General features: G+C 35.8%; 1 protein-coding gene across 6 annotated transcripts in view; it reads right to left on the bottom strand.

Moving 5' to 3' along the window:
* Window positions 1-19,244, bottom strand: part of KCNT2 (potassium sodium-activated channel subfamily T member 2) — a 395,778-nt gene that overhangs the window by 244,659 nt on the left and 131,875 nt on the right. For all 6 annotated transcript variants that reach the window (XM_055084010.1, XM_024130664.2, XM_055084011.1 and 3 more), the window contains exons 4-8: window positions 17,477-17,525; window positions 15,055-15,114; window positions 5,162-5,236; window positions 3,852-3,935; window positions 757-851 (exon numbers count right to left, since the gene is read on the bottom strand). In XM_055084010.1, the coding sequence (XP_054939985.1) occupies window positions 757-851; window positions 3,852-3,935; window positions 5,162-5,236; window positions 15,055-15,114; window positions 17,477-17,525 (363 nt within the window). The remainder of the gene's footprint in view (window positions 1-756; window positions 852-3,851; window positions 3,936-5,161; window positions 5,237-15,054; window positions 15,115-17,476; window positions 17,526-19,244) is intronic.

The following is a 19,244-nucleotide window of genomic DNA, read 5'->3' as shown; positions in this document are numbered from 1 at the left end:
GTAAAACAGATAGCTAGTGGGAAGCAGCTGCATCGCACAGGGAGATCAGCTCGGTGCTTTGTGACCGCCTACAGTGGTAGGATAGGGAGGGTGGGAGGGAGACGGGAGAGGGAGGAGATATGGGGACATATGTATAACTGATTCACTTTGTTATACAGCAGAAACTAACACACCATTGTAAAGCAATTATACTCCAATAAAGATGTTTAAAAAAATTAAAAATTAGTTAATAAAAGAAAAAAAACAACTGTTTTCTATAATAAAGCAACCTACCAGTTGCCTCGCACTGTCGTGTCTGCCCTCGCTTTCTGCCCGGATGCCTGAGAGAACATTGGGGGAGGAGGGGCAGGCAGACAGGGACGGGCAGGGACAGTGTTCTGAACAGCGGTTCTGCTTTGAAGATTATGGAAAGATGAGGGCCACCCCCATGCCAGCAGTTTGAAGGAAAAATTCTTGTTTGACAACTGTGGCATGCAGTACACATTCTTGTGATCTGGTTGTTTACAGCATTTAGGAAAGCCTCAGAGCTGCAGTAAATAGCAATACCAAATGATTGATGTGCTTTCTTGTTTTTTTTCCTTAAGACTAAAGTAAGGATTTTACTTCTATTTCTGTAAGTGACCGTTACTTTTTAGAGTGAATATTTATCTATTCATTTATTGTAGCCAAATCTTAATTAAAGTGGTTTATTATATGTTTTTGTCGAACTATAATTAAAACAAAACATAATAAAAATGCTGATATGTATGATCTTACCAGGTGAAGATAAGGCATAGTAATGTAGATATTAAAATCAAAACTTGATTAAACATTGCAGACTGTGTACGCTGAATGGCTCTGTGTAGATCGTTCTGAAATAATACAGAACAAGAATATTTTAAATTTTGATAGATACTACATATTCATGAGTTTTGTTACATTTATTACTATGTATTACATTTCAACTATCTTGTGCATACTCAACACATGTACTTTAAATGGATATAGCAGCATATTTTCGTTTTTGCCTTGGTCTAAATAACCTTACTGTAACATTCATATTCCCAAGATAATACTATGGGAGACCACCAAAGCACCAAATTTTAGTTCACTCGCCTTACAAACATCTGTAGAGTTGTTACACTGACTCCCCAAAAGCCCTCCACTGTGAGTATGCTCTCTGGTGGAAAATTCTAATTTTAAAAGATCAGAAAATAATATGTTCAATTAAGGGGAAAGTAATAGCTGGATCACACTACAACCATATCTCATTCTCTGAATCAGGAAAAATAACATGAATTATGCCAGGCGATTTATCATAAAAATAAAAAATTATATAGCCACTGAACATTTTTAGATTAATTTCATTCATATTACGAGAAATGTGAATTCAAGATATAATTTTATTTTCCAATTGAAAAACATTGAAAATAATAATACCCACTGTTATTTAATATGCAAAAAACAAGCACTCATATATAATACTGCTCATGTAATTTGTTATAAATTTCTTGAAAGTAATTTGGTAATACAGGTCAAAATTCACAAAAGTATGCCCTTTCTACTTCATGGATTCATTCATTTAATTAGTATATACCCCATCACATAATTTCTAAAAGCTAACCACATGAAAATTATGAGATGGAAATTGAATACTTATGTATGTTCATCTTTATTACAAAATTATATATTTATTATGTGAAATAATGAATGTCCATTACTATTAAAGTAACTAAAAATGCAATAGAAAAATGGCTAAATAAATTGATCAAAACTAGAGAGCAGATTTAGATGCATCCATTAAAAATGGTTTGAACAGGAATATTTAACGACATAGGAACCTGTCCACCACATATTATTATATGACAAAAAATTCAAATTATAAAAATAAACATACAATTTTGTGTGTGTGTGTATTTTCATAGAAAATATTAGAAGAATATACATTATTACTAGTGCTTAGTCTGTGTGGAAGGTTTGCAGTTTTGCAAAATGTTTTATTTTATGGTTTCCTGTTGTATAAATTTTTTATAATAACATTTTAACAGTCTGCATATCAGGACTGCATGAGATAAATAACTTCATCAATACAAGAAAAGTCTCAATGAACCATAGTTTACCTTCCTCTACCACACATTTAACCAGAACTGTAACAAAAACAAACTAAGTTGACTAGAATTTCATCTCGCATCTCTTACTTTCTTCTAACAGAGGTGTTAATGAACAGAAAAATAAATTAAAATTTAGCAACCAGGGAGAGGAGAAGTAAAATATAGAGCTATGATGGGAAATGAATCCTAAATTAACAATGCAAAGCACTACTTCTACTCTCAACGATTGACTAATGATTCCTCTCTTGGTTAGGTTACTTTTTCCAACAGCTAATAAACGCAAATTAGCAAAGACGTTTATTTTTTCCTGGAGTATTGTTTTTTCATTAGGAATTTAGGCAATCTATATTTAGTGAAATAGTATTTTTTTGGACAGTTAAGACAGACTGATGTTTCCACAAACCATCCACAGGCTACACTCTCCCCTTCTTAGCCATGAACTTTCATGAGGCTCCAGTGGTTAACACAGATGTTTAGAAATATTCATCTGGTTGTGAATATTCAAATGTTATCCAGATATTCCTTTTGGCCACAACTTGTGTCATAATTTCTGTTAAAAAGCTATTTACATTGTAAAGCAATTATACTCCAATAAAGATGTTAAAAAAAAAAAAGCTATTTAAAAGAAAAACAAGTTTGCCTCCAAACAAATTTAATTTCTGTGTGATAAAATTAATAATATTGAGCCCTTACTATGTTTATGCCAGATACAAGATTTTACACATACATATATATGTATGTATATATAATTTCATTTAATTGTCACAGCAAGCCTGTATGTAGGTACTTTTATTCTCTTTTGAAGATGAAGACAGTAGCAAAGAAGTTCAATCATTTGCTTATCTTATCAGAGCACTTAACATAGAGTGGACTCCTATTAACACCTGTAGAATAAATAACCAAACAGCAAGCTCACTCATAAGTGTCCAAGCCTATTATAGCAAAGAGATTTTGGTCATAGTTATAAATCAGTCCTTCTGAACAGGGTCAGCCTTGGGCAAAATGCAACTGTGACACATCTCTGAGTTCTGCATCTCTTCTTTCCTGCTTCCCTTTCTCCCTCCTAATATCCTACTCCCAACCCAACCCAGCCTAAAAAGGGGACTTTACATGAGGGCCTTCTGGCTCCGATATAGGGTCTTACAAAAGCCCATAGATTTTTATGGACTGTGAGACTACCTACAGTTAAAAACCGTTTGGGCTTCTCTGGTGGCGCAGTGGTTGCGAGTCCGCCTGCCGATGCAGGGGACACGGGTTCGTGCCCCGGTCCGGGAGGATCCCACATGCCGCGGAGCGGCTGGGCCCGTGAGCCATGGCCGCTGAGGCTGTGCGTCCGGAGCCTGTGCTCCGCAACGGGAGAGGCCACAACAGTGAGAGGCCCGCGTACCGCAAAAAAAAAAAAAGAACAGTTTGACAATGTTACCTCCTGAAGCCTTAAAACCAGGGCTCCCGTTGCCTTAGAAGGGAAGGCTGCTTGTCTTCAGGAAATTGGCTAACTAGTTGGACCAGCCGGAACAGCAGTTAGCTTTGGTTTGGCGATATTTGGAATATCTGAACTATTTTTGTTTACCAGTTCACAGGGCCTTATGAAGGAAGGGACTTGGCAATGTGGGCATTTTATGACTTTTCATTCCCATTAGGATATAAGCAGACTTGGGATCTATTAGCTTAGACATTTATGAAACACATCACTTTAATGAGGTAAGAAATAATGGCGTGTTGAAAAATATTTTCGTCTTTACACTTGTCTTTTATACTTACAATCATATTTTCCAAGGCATGTTTAGCAAGCCAACAGTTTAGAAAGACTGGGACAAATAGATTTCTTAAGGAAGGCCAGAATATCTGGAAAACAAATCAAAACTAAACTTTTATCTCAAAGCAAGAAATCGATAGGATTGAGAAGAAATGTGAAACAGAAATAAGTTCTTAAAAACAACGGAATGATCTAAAACATGTGGCAAATACTTTAAACTCATATGACTATTGAAATGCAAGGAGCAGACAGGATCTTTTCATTCATTCTCTAAGTCTTACTTAAGGAAAAGTTCTTTGGAAAATTATTGTAGAAGCAGAATGAAAATAATCAGCTCTCACTGGATGTCAGCTATAACTGTGCTAATTCGATCACTGAATCTGTTAGGGTGACAGTTTACAGTAGACATCACCTCTTTCTTTCCTTCAACTGAAAGTAAAAAGTAGATGTAAGGAGACAGAGCTTTAGTTTTTCATAGCATTACCACGTAGTCTCTGCAGATTCAAACATTCTTAGTGACATTGGGGAGCTGTACTCCATCGGAATTATATTTAATTAGCCAGGCATTCAATCGGGGGCCAGTTGCTCCTCTAGATAAAATCACTCAAATTACAATAATTGTCAGAACTAAGCAGCAGCTTCAGATCATACTGACTTCATAATTTTCCAAATAAAATTCAAACAAATAAGGTGTTAGAAAGCATATTACCAACAGATATTACTGTAACTTTATCAAATAGAGATTAAGACCTAGTTTTGCAATGGGAAAGTGCTAGTTACATATTCTGTAGTGAAACAGGATCACTGGGGAACTGGTCCTCCACAGACGTTGATAAAGAAGCAAATTACTGGTTGTCTGTCTGATGGCAACTTTCTGAGTAAAAAGAGAACTGGACTTGGGAAATCCTGTGGTTCAGCTCTCGATAAACATATTCTTAGCATGAGAAACTTTTATAAATACTTGGTTTTACTTGGTTTCTATTTTTTTTTAATTCCACAATATACACAAGAAATGGAGTGATTAATTCCTGGTCTGTTTATACGATATTGACACTTGTTAAAATGGCACCTCTAGAGCATATATTTCTAAAAAGCATTTCATTTTGCTATTGTACTAAATCTCATTAATTTTCACTTAATTTCACAACCCAGTTATCCAACTGATTTTACTATTTATTTTTTAATACCATGATTTAAAACGATAACAAAGTCTAAATTCATTCATCTGAGCTAATATGTTATCTATTACTATTTAGATTTAAAGACTTTATGTCTAATAAAAAACATTTCTTTTAAAGATTCTTTTAGGACTTACTGAGATAATGAAGGGAACCGCATTAATTATTTCCAAGATGAAGGGTATTCGTAAAATCTGTTCCCAGATGTTTCCCTTCCAAGAAAGAATGAGTAAAAATGAAAGTCAATTATAACTGAATCCCATTAAAGGGGGAAAAAGACAGCATCAGAATTTCTCTAGCAATAAGGATGCTTACATTAACAGAATACCAAATCATTATTTAGAAATGTAGCAATGACTTTTAGAGACTATTTTGCTGAATGTAATTGTGCCCTCTCAATTTTGTAGTCAGTTTAAGAAGTAAAACAAATGTTTGTAGTAATCCTTGAATATTGCACATAACACATTTTAATCATATCATATTTCATGGAAGAAAAGTTACTAGTAAAAATAAAACACATTAAAAAACCTTACAGAATCAATGAAAAAGCCACTCAATCTTAATTTTTTTTACTATAATAATTACATTCACAAACTTTAAAGCATATCAAATAGTTCGCAAACACAAACATATAACAATGTTCCTTGGAATTAACATTGTTTTTAGATTAATAAAATTTAAAGGGAGGATTTTCTCAATCTTCTGGATTCTAATCTTCCAACCCACATAGTGCAACAATATTAATCAGGCCTGGCTACCTAATTTGTGGGGCTAAGGGCAAAATGAAAATGCAGGGCTTCTTATTAACAAATTATGAATAATTTCAAGAAGGTGACATCAGAGCATTGAAACAAGCACGGGCCCTTCTAATTGTGCAGCTCTGGGCAACTGCACTGACTAACAGGCCATTCCGGAAACTTTCTTAACGGTATCTAGCAAAAAAGAACTCAGAACTTCCTAAAGCAGTTTATTCATCTATGAAAAAAAGAACTACCCATTAGTAAGGCAATTTGAAATCTGACTCCCTGTAACGTCTAATTATTTTGTGACACTGGCTATAATATTGGGATTCTTTACTTTTCTTGAGGTCCCAAAGCCTTAAAACGTTACAATGATGTAAAACACCTCCACTTCACAAGGCAAGTTCTAGATCAGCAATCGTCTGTGTGCTAAAGAGGTTTTGTTATCTTTGGTTCACCACCCGTCGGCAAGCTGTGTAAAGCATGGTGGAGGGAGCAGGTGGAAGAAACAGAAGCAATGAGACCTCCTCTGTGCAGAGATACAAGGGTGCTGTGTTACTTCCCTCACCACATCCAGCTCAGTGAGGAGAGCTCGGGTGAACGACTCAGACAGCTGGGCTCAGACATGGGGGCTGCATTTGGCGAATGCTTCAAGCATCATCAAAAAACAGCAGAGCAAAGAGAAAGAGGGATAAGATGAGAACAGGCTACACTTATGCCAATCCTAAGAGGTACTTATTTTCTGGGGATGAGTTATAGACCCTAAAGAATGAAACGTATGGCCATTCTAAGTTCACACTCAGGAGGGCTGTGTTCCTAAAGAGACATGGAACCGTGACCGATGGTGGCCCTCAGGACCCCAGGGCCTGGGTCAGAGCCCTAGTGGCCGGCCTGAGGCTTGAGGCGTCAAGGGGTTTGGCCAAAGGCCTCAGGAGAACCACAAAAGCCCCGTTTGGACCTGCCATCAGAGCAACCCAACCGCAGACTGTTCTGTGCCAGGCAGGCAACTTCGTCCCAGAAGCTGACCTCACTTCTCCCTATGGCTCCTCAGCCCTGAGGGACCAAAATCAGCTGGTGTCAAATAAGGGAGGAGGGAGAAGGAGGAGATGGCCCCCAAGATGATCCCCTGCCCCAAGTGATTCCAGGCCAAGAAAAAGCTAAAACTGGATAAGAATTTTAAATTTTTACATACTGATCATAATTTCTTAAGTACTAAACTGAGATTTGCATTGCGATTGAAAAGTCTAAAAAAGCTAAGATACCTGCCCAAGATTTCATCTGATGAGCATGGCTCTTAAGGACAGTGACTGGATTTTGAAGGAGAAATGTAGGAAAACTAAAGCCTTTTCCTACTTGCACTGAGTCAGGCCTACCTATTCAACAAACCATTTATAATTGATTTTAATTATGTGAAGCTCCTGTTTTTTACTGTGCAGGTTAACATTACCATTTTTTTCATCAGTTTTTTACATGACTCAGTTTCCAGAATGCTTAACACTTGGCTCACTCTTTCCCTACTGTGTTTTTACTTGTCATTGTACATCGTTCCTTGATGTCAATGATTCTGCACAGGAAAAGAGACTGATGTGACCAGAAGAAGACGGCAGGGTGGAGTGGGGAGGGGTATGAGTACAGTTACCACTGGTCATATGGCAGGATCTTTCTACGAATACACAGCAAGATTAGCATTAGTTTTCTTAGCTGTGGCACACTGGAAAGTTTAGTTCATAGTAAACCAAAAGCCTTTCTATCTCTAATGTCCCTCTTCATTTCCATTTATAACACACCAGTTTGATTTTTATGATTTTTTCTCAAACCAGTAAAAGGGTCTCATGACTGGTATGTGACTTGGTTGGGTTCACTTCTGATTTACCTTCCATATTAAAGCCAGAGAATTCTTTCTAAAATGCCAAATTTCCATTGCCATCATATTAACATCCAAACTCCTCATTACATCATATGAAGCTTCATAATTTGGACTCTGGCTACTGGTTTGCTTTGTACCTACTATATTCCTAGCCCACCTTGAATTCAGCTACAGATTCATCACATGTAAAACTGATTTTGATGCAGTTCTCTGAACACACTAGGCTATCTCATACTTTTACAACTTTGCTCACACACTTCTCCCTCTGCTTGGAATGTCTCAGTCCCCATACCTTCACCACTAACTACCTGGATACCTGCTTGTAACATTTTATAAAACTTATTTGTTTAGTTAAAAAAAATTTGTTTATATTTGTTTATATGACATTTGGACTCAATAAGCATGTTAATGAATAAATGAAACTTTCAAATATTTTATACATATTCTTCCCTTCTTGGTATAATTACTGGTGCAATTATAAATAAGTTGTTAAACTTATGGCCACAAAGCTCAACAGAAATTTTCTGGAAGAAAGCATTTCAAGAGTACATGGCTATATACCCATCTTAGGTAATCTCATCTATGTGTCAACTTCAACATATCGTCAATAATAAACCAATGCCTTCCAATGTTGTATCTCTAGCTCAGACCAATATTCTATCTGAGAATCTCTTTCAGATCTCCACTGCCTAATCCACTGCTTCACACAGATGCCTCAAAGGCACCTTGTGGGTAGTATGTCTAAAAGTAAAATTTAAACGACAATGAAAACATGACAATCCAAAACCTATGGGATGCAGAAAAAACATTTCTAAGAGGGAAGTTTAGAGCAATACAATCCTACTTCAAGAAACAAGAAAAATCTCAAATAAACAACCTATCCTTATACCTAAAGCAACTAGAGAAAGAGGAACAAATAAAACCCAAAGATAGTAGAAGGAAAGAAATCATAAAGATCGAAATAAATGAAATCGAGATGAAGAAAACAATAGCAAAGGTCAGTGAAACTAAAAGCTGGTTCTTCAAGAAGATAAATGCAATTGATAAACCTTTAGCCAGACTCATCAAGAAAAAAAGGGAGAGGATTCAAATCAATAAAATTAGAAATGAAAAAAGAGAAGTTACAACAGACACCACAGAAATACAAAGGATCTTAAGAGACTAAAAAGCAACTCTATGCCAATAAAATAGACTACCTAAAAGTAAAATTTATGATTGCCCTGACTGGTTCTCCAGTAACAGAAACCAAAAATTCTGGAGCAACTCTTTACACCTTCCTTTCACATGCTACACAAGAATAATTCGTCAATAAGACTTCCTGATTCATATATGGATCTTGAGTCCTCTGGTTCTCATTCTAACGCTAATCCCATTCCAGCCTCCTAACCGGTCTCCTCCCCTTCCTTCTTGCCCCATTCCCATTCACCTCCCACAGTGTTACCAGGAATAGGTTTCTAAGGCACATCTCATGTGCCAATACCTACCCCTCACCCCACGCCACCCCCACTCACTTTGAAACTCTTGAACAATTCAGACATTTGCACAGTGAAACACAGATTCTATTACAACCTACAAGGCAACATATCATTTAGCTCTCCTTGACCTCTCCACCTGAATTTTAAAGATCATTCTTTCCAAAGACCTTCCACTCCTTATATCTGCCAGGGCCTTGGCACGTGCTTTTTAAGAGACTTGGAAAATCTCCACCTTCCTTTCCAATTTCCCTTTGTCTAGTTAATTCACACACATCTTTCAGCTCTTAACTCAAAATCTTTTGAGTGTTTTGAGGCTTTCCTTGCCCCCTCATTGCACACACACCAGACAAGATCAGATTCCCACACTAGGTTTTTCGATCTACATCAACATCCTTCTCATTCCTTTTTTTCAGTTTGTTTTTATATATTTAATCAACACTTAGTTTTAATGTCATGAGGTCCAGGTGAGAGCATCTGTTTAGTTCAGGATTCTTTGCTCTGTTCCTAACACAGTCCTTGACAGTCTGAAGCTCTTCAATAAAAACTAGAACTGCGTTATGTCAAACACGCTCCTGTTGATTCATAGCTAATGTGTGTGTTGTAGCAATTAAGGAATTTCCCCCTGAGGACTAATTTTCACAATCTAAAATTATACAGGGAGGCAATGTACTCATTGCTAAAAATAAGTGAATAACTTTTTGATTATATTCATTAGGTTTAATTCTAAGATCTCAGGTTGTCTTCTGAACATTCATAAATTATCTCCCCTAAGATGAGCTGATGAAAAATAGATAGAAAAATTATCCAAAAGTTGCATTTGCTATTAGAGAGTCCCCATGGGCCTGCCTCATATAAATCCACATGATAAAAGTAATTATGGTGAAAAAAGAAAGCCTAAATCCGGAGAATGCCGCTACATAGAGAAGCATGAAATAAGATCCAAAAGGCAGGCACATGCCTTTCAAAATTAAGTTAAATACCTGTTTCACTTAATCTTATTTTCCTGAACGAGATGAAAGGCATTAGTCTTCTTCCAAAAGGTAACCTAAAGAAAAAAAAAGTTTCTAAAAAGTAGGTTTTTCTATTCTAAGCGTGTAGAGCTCTCTGTGTTCCTCTTCTTATTGACAGAATTCAGTAAAATATAAATAAAACCTAGCCTAACCATTCTACAACATTTGGTATGGATGTAACCTTCCTTAAGCAATAAAAATGAAGGACAATAGGTGATTTTCTAAGATGTACCAGTCTTTTATTTTTAACATAAAAGAAAGTGCAAGTTTGGAACTATTATCTACGTAACTCTAAAAAGCACTTTAAAAATTATAAGACTTATGGTAATTTAGTTGTTGTTAGCCCAGGTTGGAACATGGGACTTTTAAAAAGCATTTCCTTCTATAATATTAAGAATGCCTAAGGGCTTCCCTGGTGGCGCAGTGGTTGCGCGTCCGCCTGCCGATGCTGGGGAACCGGGTTCGCGCCCCGGTCCGGGAGGATCCCACATGCCGCGGGGCGACTGGGCCCGTGTGCCATGGCCGCTGAGCCTGCGCGTCCGGAGCCTGTGCTCCGCACCGGGAGAGGTCACAACAGTGAGAGGCCCGCGTACCACAAAAAAAAAAAAAAAAAAAGAGGCCCCCACAGAGGGAGGCCCGCATACCACAAAAAAAAAAAAAAAAAAAAAAAAAAAGAATGCCTATATTTAAAATATTTAACCAAAAAGACTAATAACTTACTTTCCTTCAGTGAGTTTAAATTATGGAGTAACCCTACGGCAGTCTTTTGTATTTCTGAATGTAAACTCAACAACATTTAGATTTACCATTTCCATGGCATGGTAAGCAAAATCACCAGGATCTAGGCATCCTAGTCCAAATCCTTTGTTCTTTCCAGAAATAAGCCCATCATGATGTTAACATTTCAAAACTGTTGCTTTTTATAAAGCGATTACTGTATAGAAAAAAGAATTGCAGATTTAATCAAAGCCTTCTAGGTGTGCTGAACTTTTGTTTTCAGAGATTTGGAAATTATGCCAGGGTGTGTTTTTGTTTCCTTTTGCGTTAAGGAATGTGTGTGTATAAATAGAGTTCTATTTTGAAAGCAGCTGATAAAGACATAGGGGGTATCTATCTGACAGAAGAATAAGAACTTCCCTGTTGGGCAAACCCTGCGACTATTTTGACAAATAGCGATAAATAAACATGAATTGAATGATGATTTAACTTCAGACCTGCAATTCTGTATGACAGAGGACAAAATAAGTGGATGTCAGGGATTTGTAAGTTATTATCTGCTAACCTCAACATACACTTTTAAGAGTTTTTGCTCATTTTGCTTTTACTCATTAGTCTTTTGATTTTAAAAAAAACTATAGTCTCCATGATAGTTTAAACTTTTTTAACTGTTAAGGATTAAGTCATGCATATTTTAGAAAGTCTAATTTTAAGAACTAAAGTACTTACAAATAAAGTATTACATTTATTTTTAAATATCGCATATATACATATATGTTGTATATGTAAATATATACATTATCTGTATATATATATGCAGATGTAAACAAATATGAGAAAATTGTATGTTGATTTGCTATTGATATTTCAGAACTAGAAATATCAAAGAGCAATATTAGAAATGGATTTCATTACTAATACAATATCCATTTCTGCATACCTGTCTATAATTTTTCTTAAAAGTCTAATTTGAGAGAAGGACCTCATTTGAAGTTCTGCTGTATGGATTTGACTTATATATATGCCATAATAGTTATCAATTATTTAATTTTTTCATTGCAAAAAATGTATCCAACAGTTTATTGAAAGGGTCAGAAGAGTTCATGAATTTGACTGAATATATGAAAGGAAAAGAAGGTAATTAACAGCAACCTATCCTTCCAACGTCACATAACTCCCTTTTACCTTTTGTGTTGTAACACACAGGACTCATTTCCCCTGAACCTCTCCTCCATCTAGACATTAATGTTTTTGAAGGTCAGAATGAAAATATTATATGTCATCTAGCTCTACTTGCTAGGTCTTTGCTCTCATTTTATAAATGGCAGGAATTAATTGATTACATATGTCAGCACCATAAAATTACAATGGAAAATTATAATTCCATCTTGAATCTCTTCATGCTTTTTAAATGCCTATTATTAGCAAAGCACCAAGGTTAATTTCATATTACTTTTTAGTTAGAATTTGGAGCACATACATTCACCAATGCAGATTAATATTTTGGCCGGTTTATGCATTTGTACATACTCTTGTACTAGCGGAAGAGATTTCATTAAATTACAAAAACACACCCACATGCCTAATTTTTTAGTATGTCACTTTTTGCGTATCATATTCAACATTTATCTCATACTTGAATACTAAAGACCTTAGAAGATAAGATAACATCTTGGATGTTAATTTACTTGATTTTTATTTTATTCTTCTAGGTATCCAAACTCCAGATTTGTCAATCAGTACATATTTATAGAGCACCTATTCTGACAAGAAGATATACTAATAAGCCATTAAAAGAGCCCTCCTCAACATCTTATTCTATACTGTCCATCACTAAGCTAGTACTTTCTAAGTAATTTAGGATTAAGTGACCAGCTATGTGCAAGATCTTTCAGCTTCCTCCTCTAACTTCAAAATATTCTTTCAGGCACCATTTTCCATCTCCTGTGCTCTCAGAAAAGAACAGAATGTATCCAAAACTAATTAGTAGTCCTCAACTTCCTGTTCTAGCTTATTCTTACTTTTTATAAACCTCGCTTCATCCATCATTTTTTCCTGTCCCCTCTACTTGCTCTCTTTAAAAGATGCAGATTTTTATCATCGTGAGGCAATCTTCCACCTAATTATATTGCCTCTAGGGAGCTCCTGTACCAGTCAATCTACATTCTTCATTTGACAATTTTACTCTCAACTGTACTCCATTGAAATTGGGCTCTTAAGGGTGAATAACAAATGATCTCCCATATTGTAAACCCAAAGGCCTTTCTCAAGCTTCTTACTAAACTTTCCAAGGTTCCCATGCTTTCATTTAACACTTTTCTTCCCTAGGCATTTCTAACATCCTATTTTTCTCATAAATATTAAATCAATCCATCTGTATTTTTTTTGGAAGGCACTCACTCTTTTCTTTCTACCCTTTCTAATTCATCAGTCTCACCTTATTAGATATTGGTCTTATGTTCTTTAGGTGGAGTTAATGAGAATTTTAAAAAGGAAGCCAGCGGAAAAGGTGAAAGAGTTTGTAAAGACTTCTTGCCCTGAATTTTGGATTAAAAAGTAGTCTAGGGAATGTTATCTTCAAAACCTTACATTATGAAGTGAGAAAGAAATTTATATGGTAGATAAGAATTCCCCCAAAACAGAACCTTGAGTGCACTTGTTGACATCGCACATGCAGAAACTGCGAACTGGAAATCCGTGATGACTAGGACAACCATTCTGATGACTTTTCACGCTTCTCACCTATTCCTCTGTCTGCCCTCATTGCTCGGTTCTTCCAATGGCCACACTATAAGCATCTTCGTTAACGTGGGCCTTCTCTTCTCCATTGGTTACTATCCCATCCTTAATGGACTTGTATGCTTCCTTCATCATCTCTATGGAAATGACTGCCAATTCTTAATAAATCTCTCCTGCAAGTCCCAGATCCTCCTTTTCAATTGCCTGCATGTCACAGCTATTTGTCCAAAAATACCTCAGATTCATCATTTCCAAAACCATTTCCACTATTCCATCTATCTCGACCCCAGTCTGATTTTTTTCTTGATGTAACTTTTCTTGGTTTTACTGCCTGGTCCCCAGTCATTTGGATTTAGGAAATCTTAAAATGATTTTTGACATTTTCTTCTCCTCATCTATTTCAACTAATCAGTTGATGATTTCTTTAGTTTCTACCTTCATGACTTATCTCGCATTGAATGTATTCCTTTCACCCAGCCAAAGCTTCACTCGAAGTTTTCCTTTCATACTGCAAATGCATCTTAACTGAGCATGTGGTTTTCAGTGCCATGTCTCTTAGACCTGTGCTGCACAGATGTTCTGAACTAATACTCCTAAAACTTAGTTACAATTATAGAACTCTCGTGTTCAACATCCTGCATCAACTCCCCACTGTAAGTTGCCGTACAAGGCCCTCACTATATTGTCCCATCTTTTTCCACCAATATTTTCCCACATATGCCATACTCTGCCCAAACCTAAATACTTATTCATTCTTCCAATTTTATATGCACATTCCTTCTTTTACGCCTTTGCTGATTCTATAAATCCCTGTTGTGCTGCCTTTTCATCTTTCTTTAGTGAAGTTACTGATTCAAGGATTCTGCTTAAATCAGTCTTTTCACCCCATACGACCTCCCTCTATGAAGTCCCACAGGACTTTATTTGCACCTCATAGGAAGTACCCATTATTCAGCCTTGTATTATTATTGTCTATATAATTTTCTCCTGCCCACCCCCCTTTCTAGATTGTAAATTCATTGAGAAAAAAACAATGCACAGTGTGGTGCTCTTCATCAAATAAGAACTTAATAAACATTTGTTAAATTGGGTTAGCCAAGCAAACCTTCGCCAAAAATAAAGGGAATTCATTAAAATAATTCCTAACAGACACGTTTTTCTCCCTCAGTGTTTCCTGTACAGATCAGGAGAAGAGGTGGAGAACAATAAAAAGCCAAACCATTCCATTTGCCTGTCTCATATGAGCATGCACGTAATGGGTAAATTAGCCCATGGGAATCAGTGAAGTATGTTTAAGCCACCAAGGAAAACATTACTATGTTACCACAGCTTTTTATCACATACTGGAGAGGTTCAAAATAGTTAAAGGCGTTTAAGAAGATCTTGCTTTATCCCCAGAGTATGAATTATAAATAGAGGAATACTGGGTCAATGCTAGTAATGTGTTCTACCAGCAGAAAACTTCTAATTAAAATAACTTACCTTATAACTGAGATAACCAAGTAGTATTGTTTCAAAGAGACTTATCAATGCCACTGAAACCTAAAATATAAATTATACCTTCAATGAGAAAATACAACAAAATCAAAATATATATTCTGATTACAATACTTTTGACTTTATATATATGTGCATATATGTCTGTATATGCATATATACTTATATATATATATATATATATGATATAGGGGGCGCTATGTGGCACTTTAATTTCTATATACAGGTGGTAGGCAGCAGGCTGTCCCAGGCACTACAGCTTAGTTTTTATAATTTCTAATACTCCTCAATAAGTCTTTTTTAAGTGTATTACCACAAAAGTAAATGTAGGATTAGAAAAGTCAGATGGCTGGAATCTTCACTATATGTAAAGAATAGGTTTTGTTTGTGTGTGTATTCTTAATACACACAATCACACACACTGTCCCACCACAAATAATGCTCTCCCCCAGCCACACCACCACCATCTCAGTACACCCACCAAAAATGGCAGTTCCCCTCAGAAAATAAAAGAATACAAGCTTGGAGTTGAAGGATACTTTCCATCCTATCACCCACCTCAAACAAAATGAAACATCCTCAAACACTAAACAAAATAGTCCATGTCAGCACTTCAAGATACTTTCAGATTTTATTTGAATGGACTTCACAGCCAATTCCCCTTCTGCCGCTGGACATGGGCATCCTGCAGCCCCCTAGACAAGCTTCCACTTTTCTCTCTATTCTCTACTCTGTATACAGTTTCCTCTGCTCAGCTACCAAAGAGCTATGATTGCAACAGAAAAAGTAACCAGTAAAGACATCCAAACTGTTTTGTGTTAAAGACCCTAAGCACTTCAGGAGACAGGAATATAATCAAAATAAGCAAGCATCAACATGAAATAACTGAGATAACAAATATATTTGTTCATAGATTTGTGAGGGTAAAGTCAATCTGCATGAGAAAGGCAGATACCCTAGAGTTTTAGATTCTGACTCCTGTTGGAATGAAAACTTTGATTTAGGTGAATATTAAAATATAAGGACAATTTAAAAACATATGAATGCATGACAATCTAAGTAAAATAAGTCCAGAAGTACATACAGTAGACAGACATTAAAATAGAAATTTTTCACTTTTTCAATTTTCTCCACAAATTCTCTAAATCATAATCTCTTACTTTTTCTAGAGGTACACATTGTTAGATGATCTTGAGACCACCTTTAGCATGAATTGCCCAAAATCCTATGTGAAAACGAGTGTTTTTATTATTTTAGAAAGAATATCACTATCAGATAAAAGCAATTTGAACAGATCAAAATATATTTCAAGGCCATATATAACTATTCATAAAAATATTAACTTACTTTACAAGTGTCTACGGCACTGAAATGAAAGTCAGTAGAAAAAACATAAAACACAACTTGACTTCAATAAAATACAAAATATGCAGACATAGTAACAACTTGATTCATAGTTATAATCACAATGCATACATAATTGAAATAATTCATTGTCACATATAAAATGTACAGACCTCACAGTCATCCTGACTTTAAAAGACAACCCAAACATTTGATTTTAAAGTATTTTAAAGGTTTTTTATACACAGTGAGACTTAGAGTCCTCCCATTTCTTCCAGACTCCACTGTTTTTAATCTTAGAGACTCTCCTCTTTGAATGATTTTTGCTTTTGAAAAACAACAGAAACTAAAAAGTATCTGCAGGAAAGAGACAGGAGTAGAGGAGATGGGAAGTTGTCAAAAGTTTGCCTGGCATGAAATTCAACAAAAAAAGGAACAAAGAGAGATCCAGAGGACTCCAGGGAACACAGCAACAAGGTAGTTCAGACACACTGTGCTCCACACGTCTCCTTACTCCTTCTTACAGGACTGCTTTTATGCCAGGGCACACTTTTTGTTTTATTTACAAAATTATCTGCTTAGGGACCAAGCTCTTCCTATTGGTGATACGAACTGTTTGTTCATTTGTTTATTCATTTAACAATTATTTATTGAGATTCTACCATGTTCCGAACATTGAGCACATAATGTAAAAAATGCAGACGTGGTTATGGGCTTTTGATTACTTTTTCAAAGATGATATAACCTAAGACTTTAGGAATGCCTAAAGTAGTTCGGGGAACTTGTTGTGCCTTCAAACAAGGTTGGGTTTACTTTAGTTTCCTTCAGATCCTCAAAAGCTTTCTGAAGTCTAAACCTGATCATGAGGAAATTCTCAAAAGGTAGAATGGAGGGCTCACGTAAACGTGAAGAACGGAATAAAAATTTTAAGATGTGCATCACGATTAATTAAACAATAAACCAAAACTCATTTTTAATGTCAAAACTTTTCTCCCCGGTAGTATTGCTCAGTAAAATATAAATAAATCCAGAAATATAGGAATAAAACAAAATTGTACATAACCTGTAAGCCCCATAAAGGTAGACTTCGGTTCACCCAAAAGATATGAGACCTATGAAAAGAATGATAAGACATTAATTTTTTTTTAATGAAGAAAGCATTCATTTTCACATTTTGACTAAAGTTGGAAATATTTAAATGTTGTTAGCATAAAAAAACAATAAAATACCACAATTAAAATTAGAAAAAAATCTTATATTGCTTCAATTTTCTTTTTGGTAATACTCGTTTCTGTTCCAGGAAAAAAAAACCTTTTTAATTTTGTTTTCGGTCTCATGTTAATCATATAAGAAAAGACAATGGGCCCTTATTTAAGGAGTGAGGATGGCAGGGTAGAAAAACTCAAACCACCTGCTAATCAACTCGCCATTGAAAAGCCACTTAAGGATCTTCCATAAACTCTAGGACTTTGTTATTTTTAACACAATATATCGGCAACACACATTCAACAGTCGAAATAATCAGAAGAAAGTCAGGGACTCAGATTGCAGAGCACATTTATATTCAGATTTGAATTTTTATAAAATATTTAATATATCACCCAAAAACCTGTGACTGAGGTTAGCGTAAAACATTATGCAGGACAAGGAGTAATTGTCCTTAAATGTCTCTTAAAAATCCTATTATCTCAGACGTTAAAAATTGTTTATAGTCTGCAAAGAACACCATACATTCTAATGTCCTACTAGTTATAATTTCTCACTGTTTATACCTCACCCTTATCTACATCATTTGGTATACAGTTGATTCAAACACTAGTCCTTCACAGCAATACACTCTACTTAGGAAAAGATGAAAATAGCTGTATTACGCTGCCCAAAATATGCAAATAAAAAACATACAAAGCAGAACAAAGCCTACTCACTAGAGTTATGAAGTATTCGAGGAATCCCATAAAAGACTGTGTATTTTTAAACCTTTGAATAATTTTCTTTTTCATAATATGTTAAACAAAAATAAAGAGCAATAAACTCTTTAAAATTCTTGTTTTAAAGAGAATTGCAAACTTTAGAAAACTATTCAAAGAAATTACCGAGCATATTAGACTAAAGTACCCTTTGTGATTCTAGAATGTAACATCTACCTGGGTGATTAACATCTTCAGTTGCTCCAAAACAAACCCGTGACCTTTCTCACCAAAACAGGGCCTCTCAGGTTTTCACATCTCAGTAAATGGAACCAAATTCCATTGCGTTTGGTTAGCCGAAGACTTAGGCATCGTCTTAGATGCTTTCCTCTCCTCTGTTTGTAAATACTTAATACATGAGTCACCAAACCTTTTCAATTCTTCCCACCAAATATCTGCAGAATGTATCTACCTCTCTTCATCTCCACTACCACAGCCAGCTTAACCTAAATTAATCATTTTTTGCAAATGGACTCTTGCAAAAGCCTATAACTGGAACCCTACACCTCCTTTTGCTTTGTACAGCTTTTCTCCAAATTACAACCACAGAGATTCTTTCTAAATGCATGTCACCACATCACTCCACTGTGTATTTTTTAAAAGCATTTCTTTTTCAAAAAAAATCGTTATGTATTTGTTTTTGGCTGCTTTGGGTCTTAGTTGCAGCATGCGGGATTGAACCCACACCCCCTGCATTGGAAGGCAGGTTCTTAACCACTGGACCACCAGGGAAGTCCCTCCACTGTGTGTTGACACTTCACTTTTGTCAAGGTAAGGACCAAAACTCTTGATCTGGCATTCTGAGACTTAGTCAAGTGTGACATGCTCCTTCCTATCACAGCCCTTTTCACATGTTCTTCCCTC

This window comes from Physeter macrocephalus, chromosome 4 (genome assembly GCF_002837175.3).
Source record: "Physeter macrocephalus isolate SW-GA chromosome 4, ASM283717v5, whole genome shotgun sequence".
Lineage (NCBI taxonomy): Eukaryota > Metazoa > Chordata > Mammalia > Artiodactyla > Physeteridae > Physeter > Physeter macrocephalus.
Note: the sequence above shows the minus strand (reverse complement) of the source record. Positions and strands in the feature narration are given on the sequence as shown.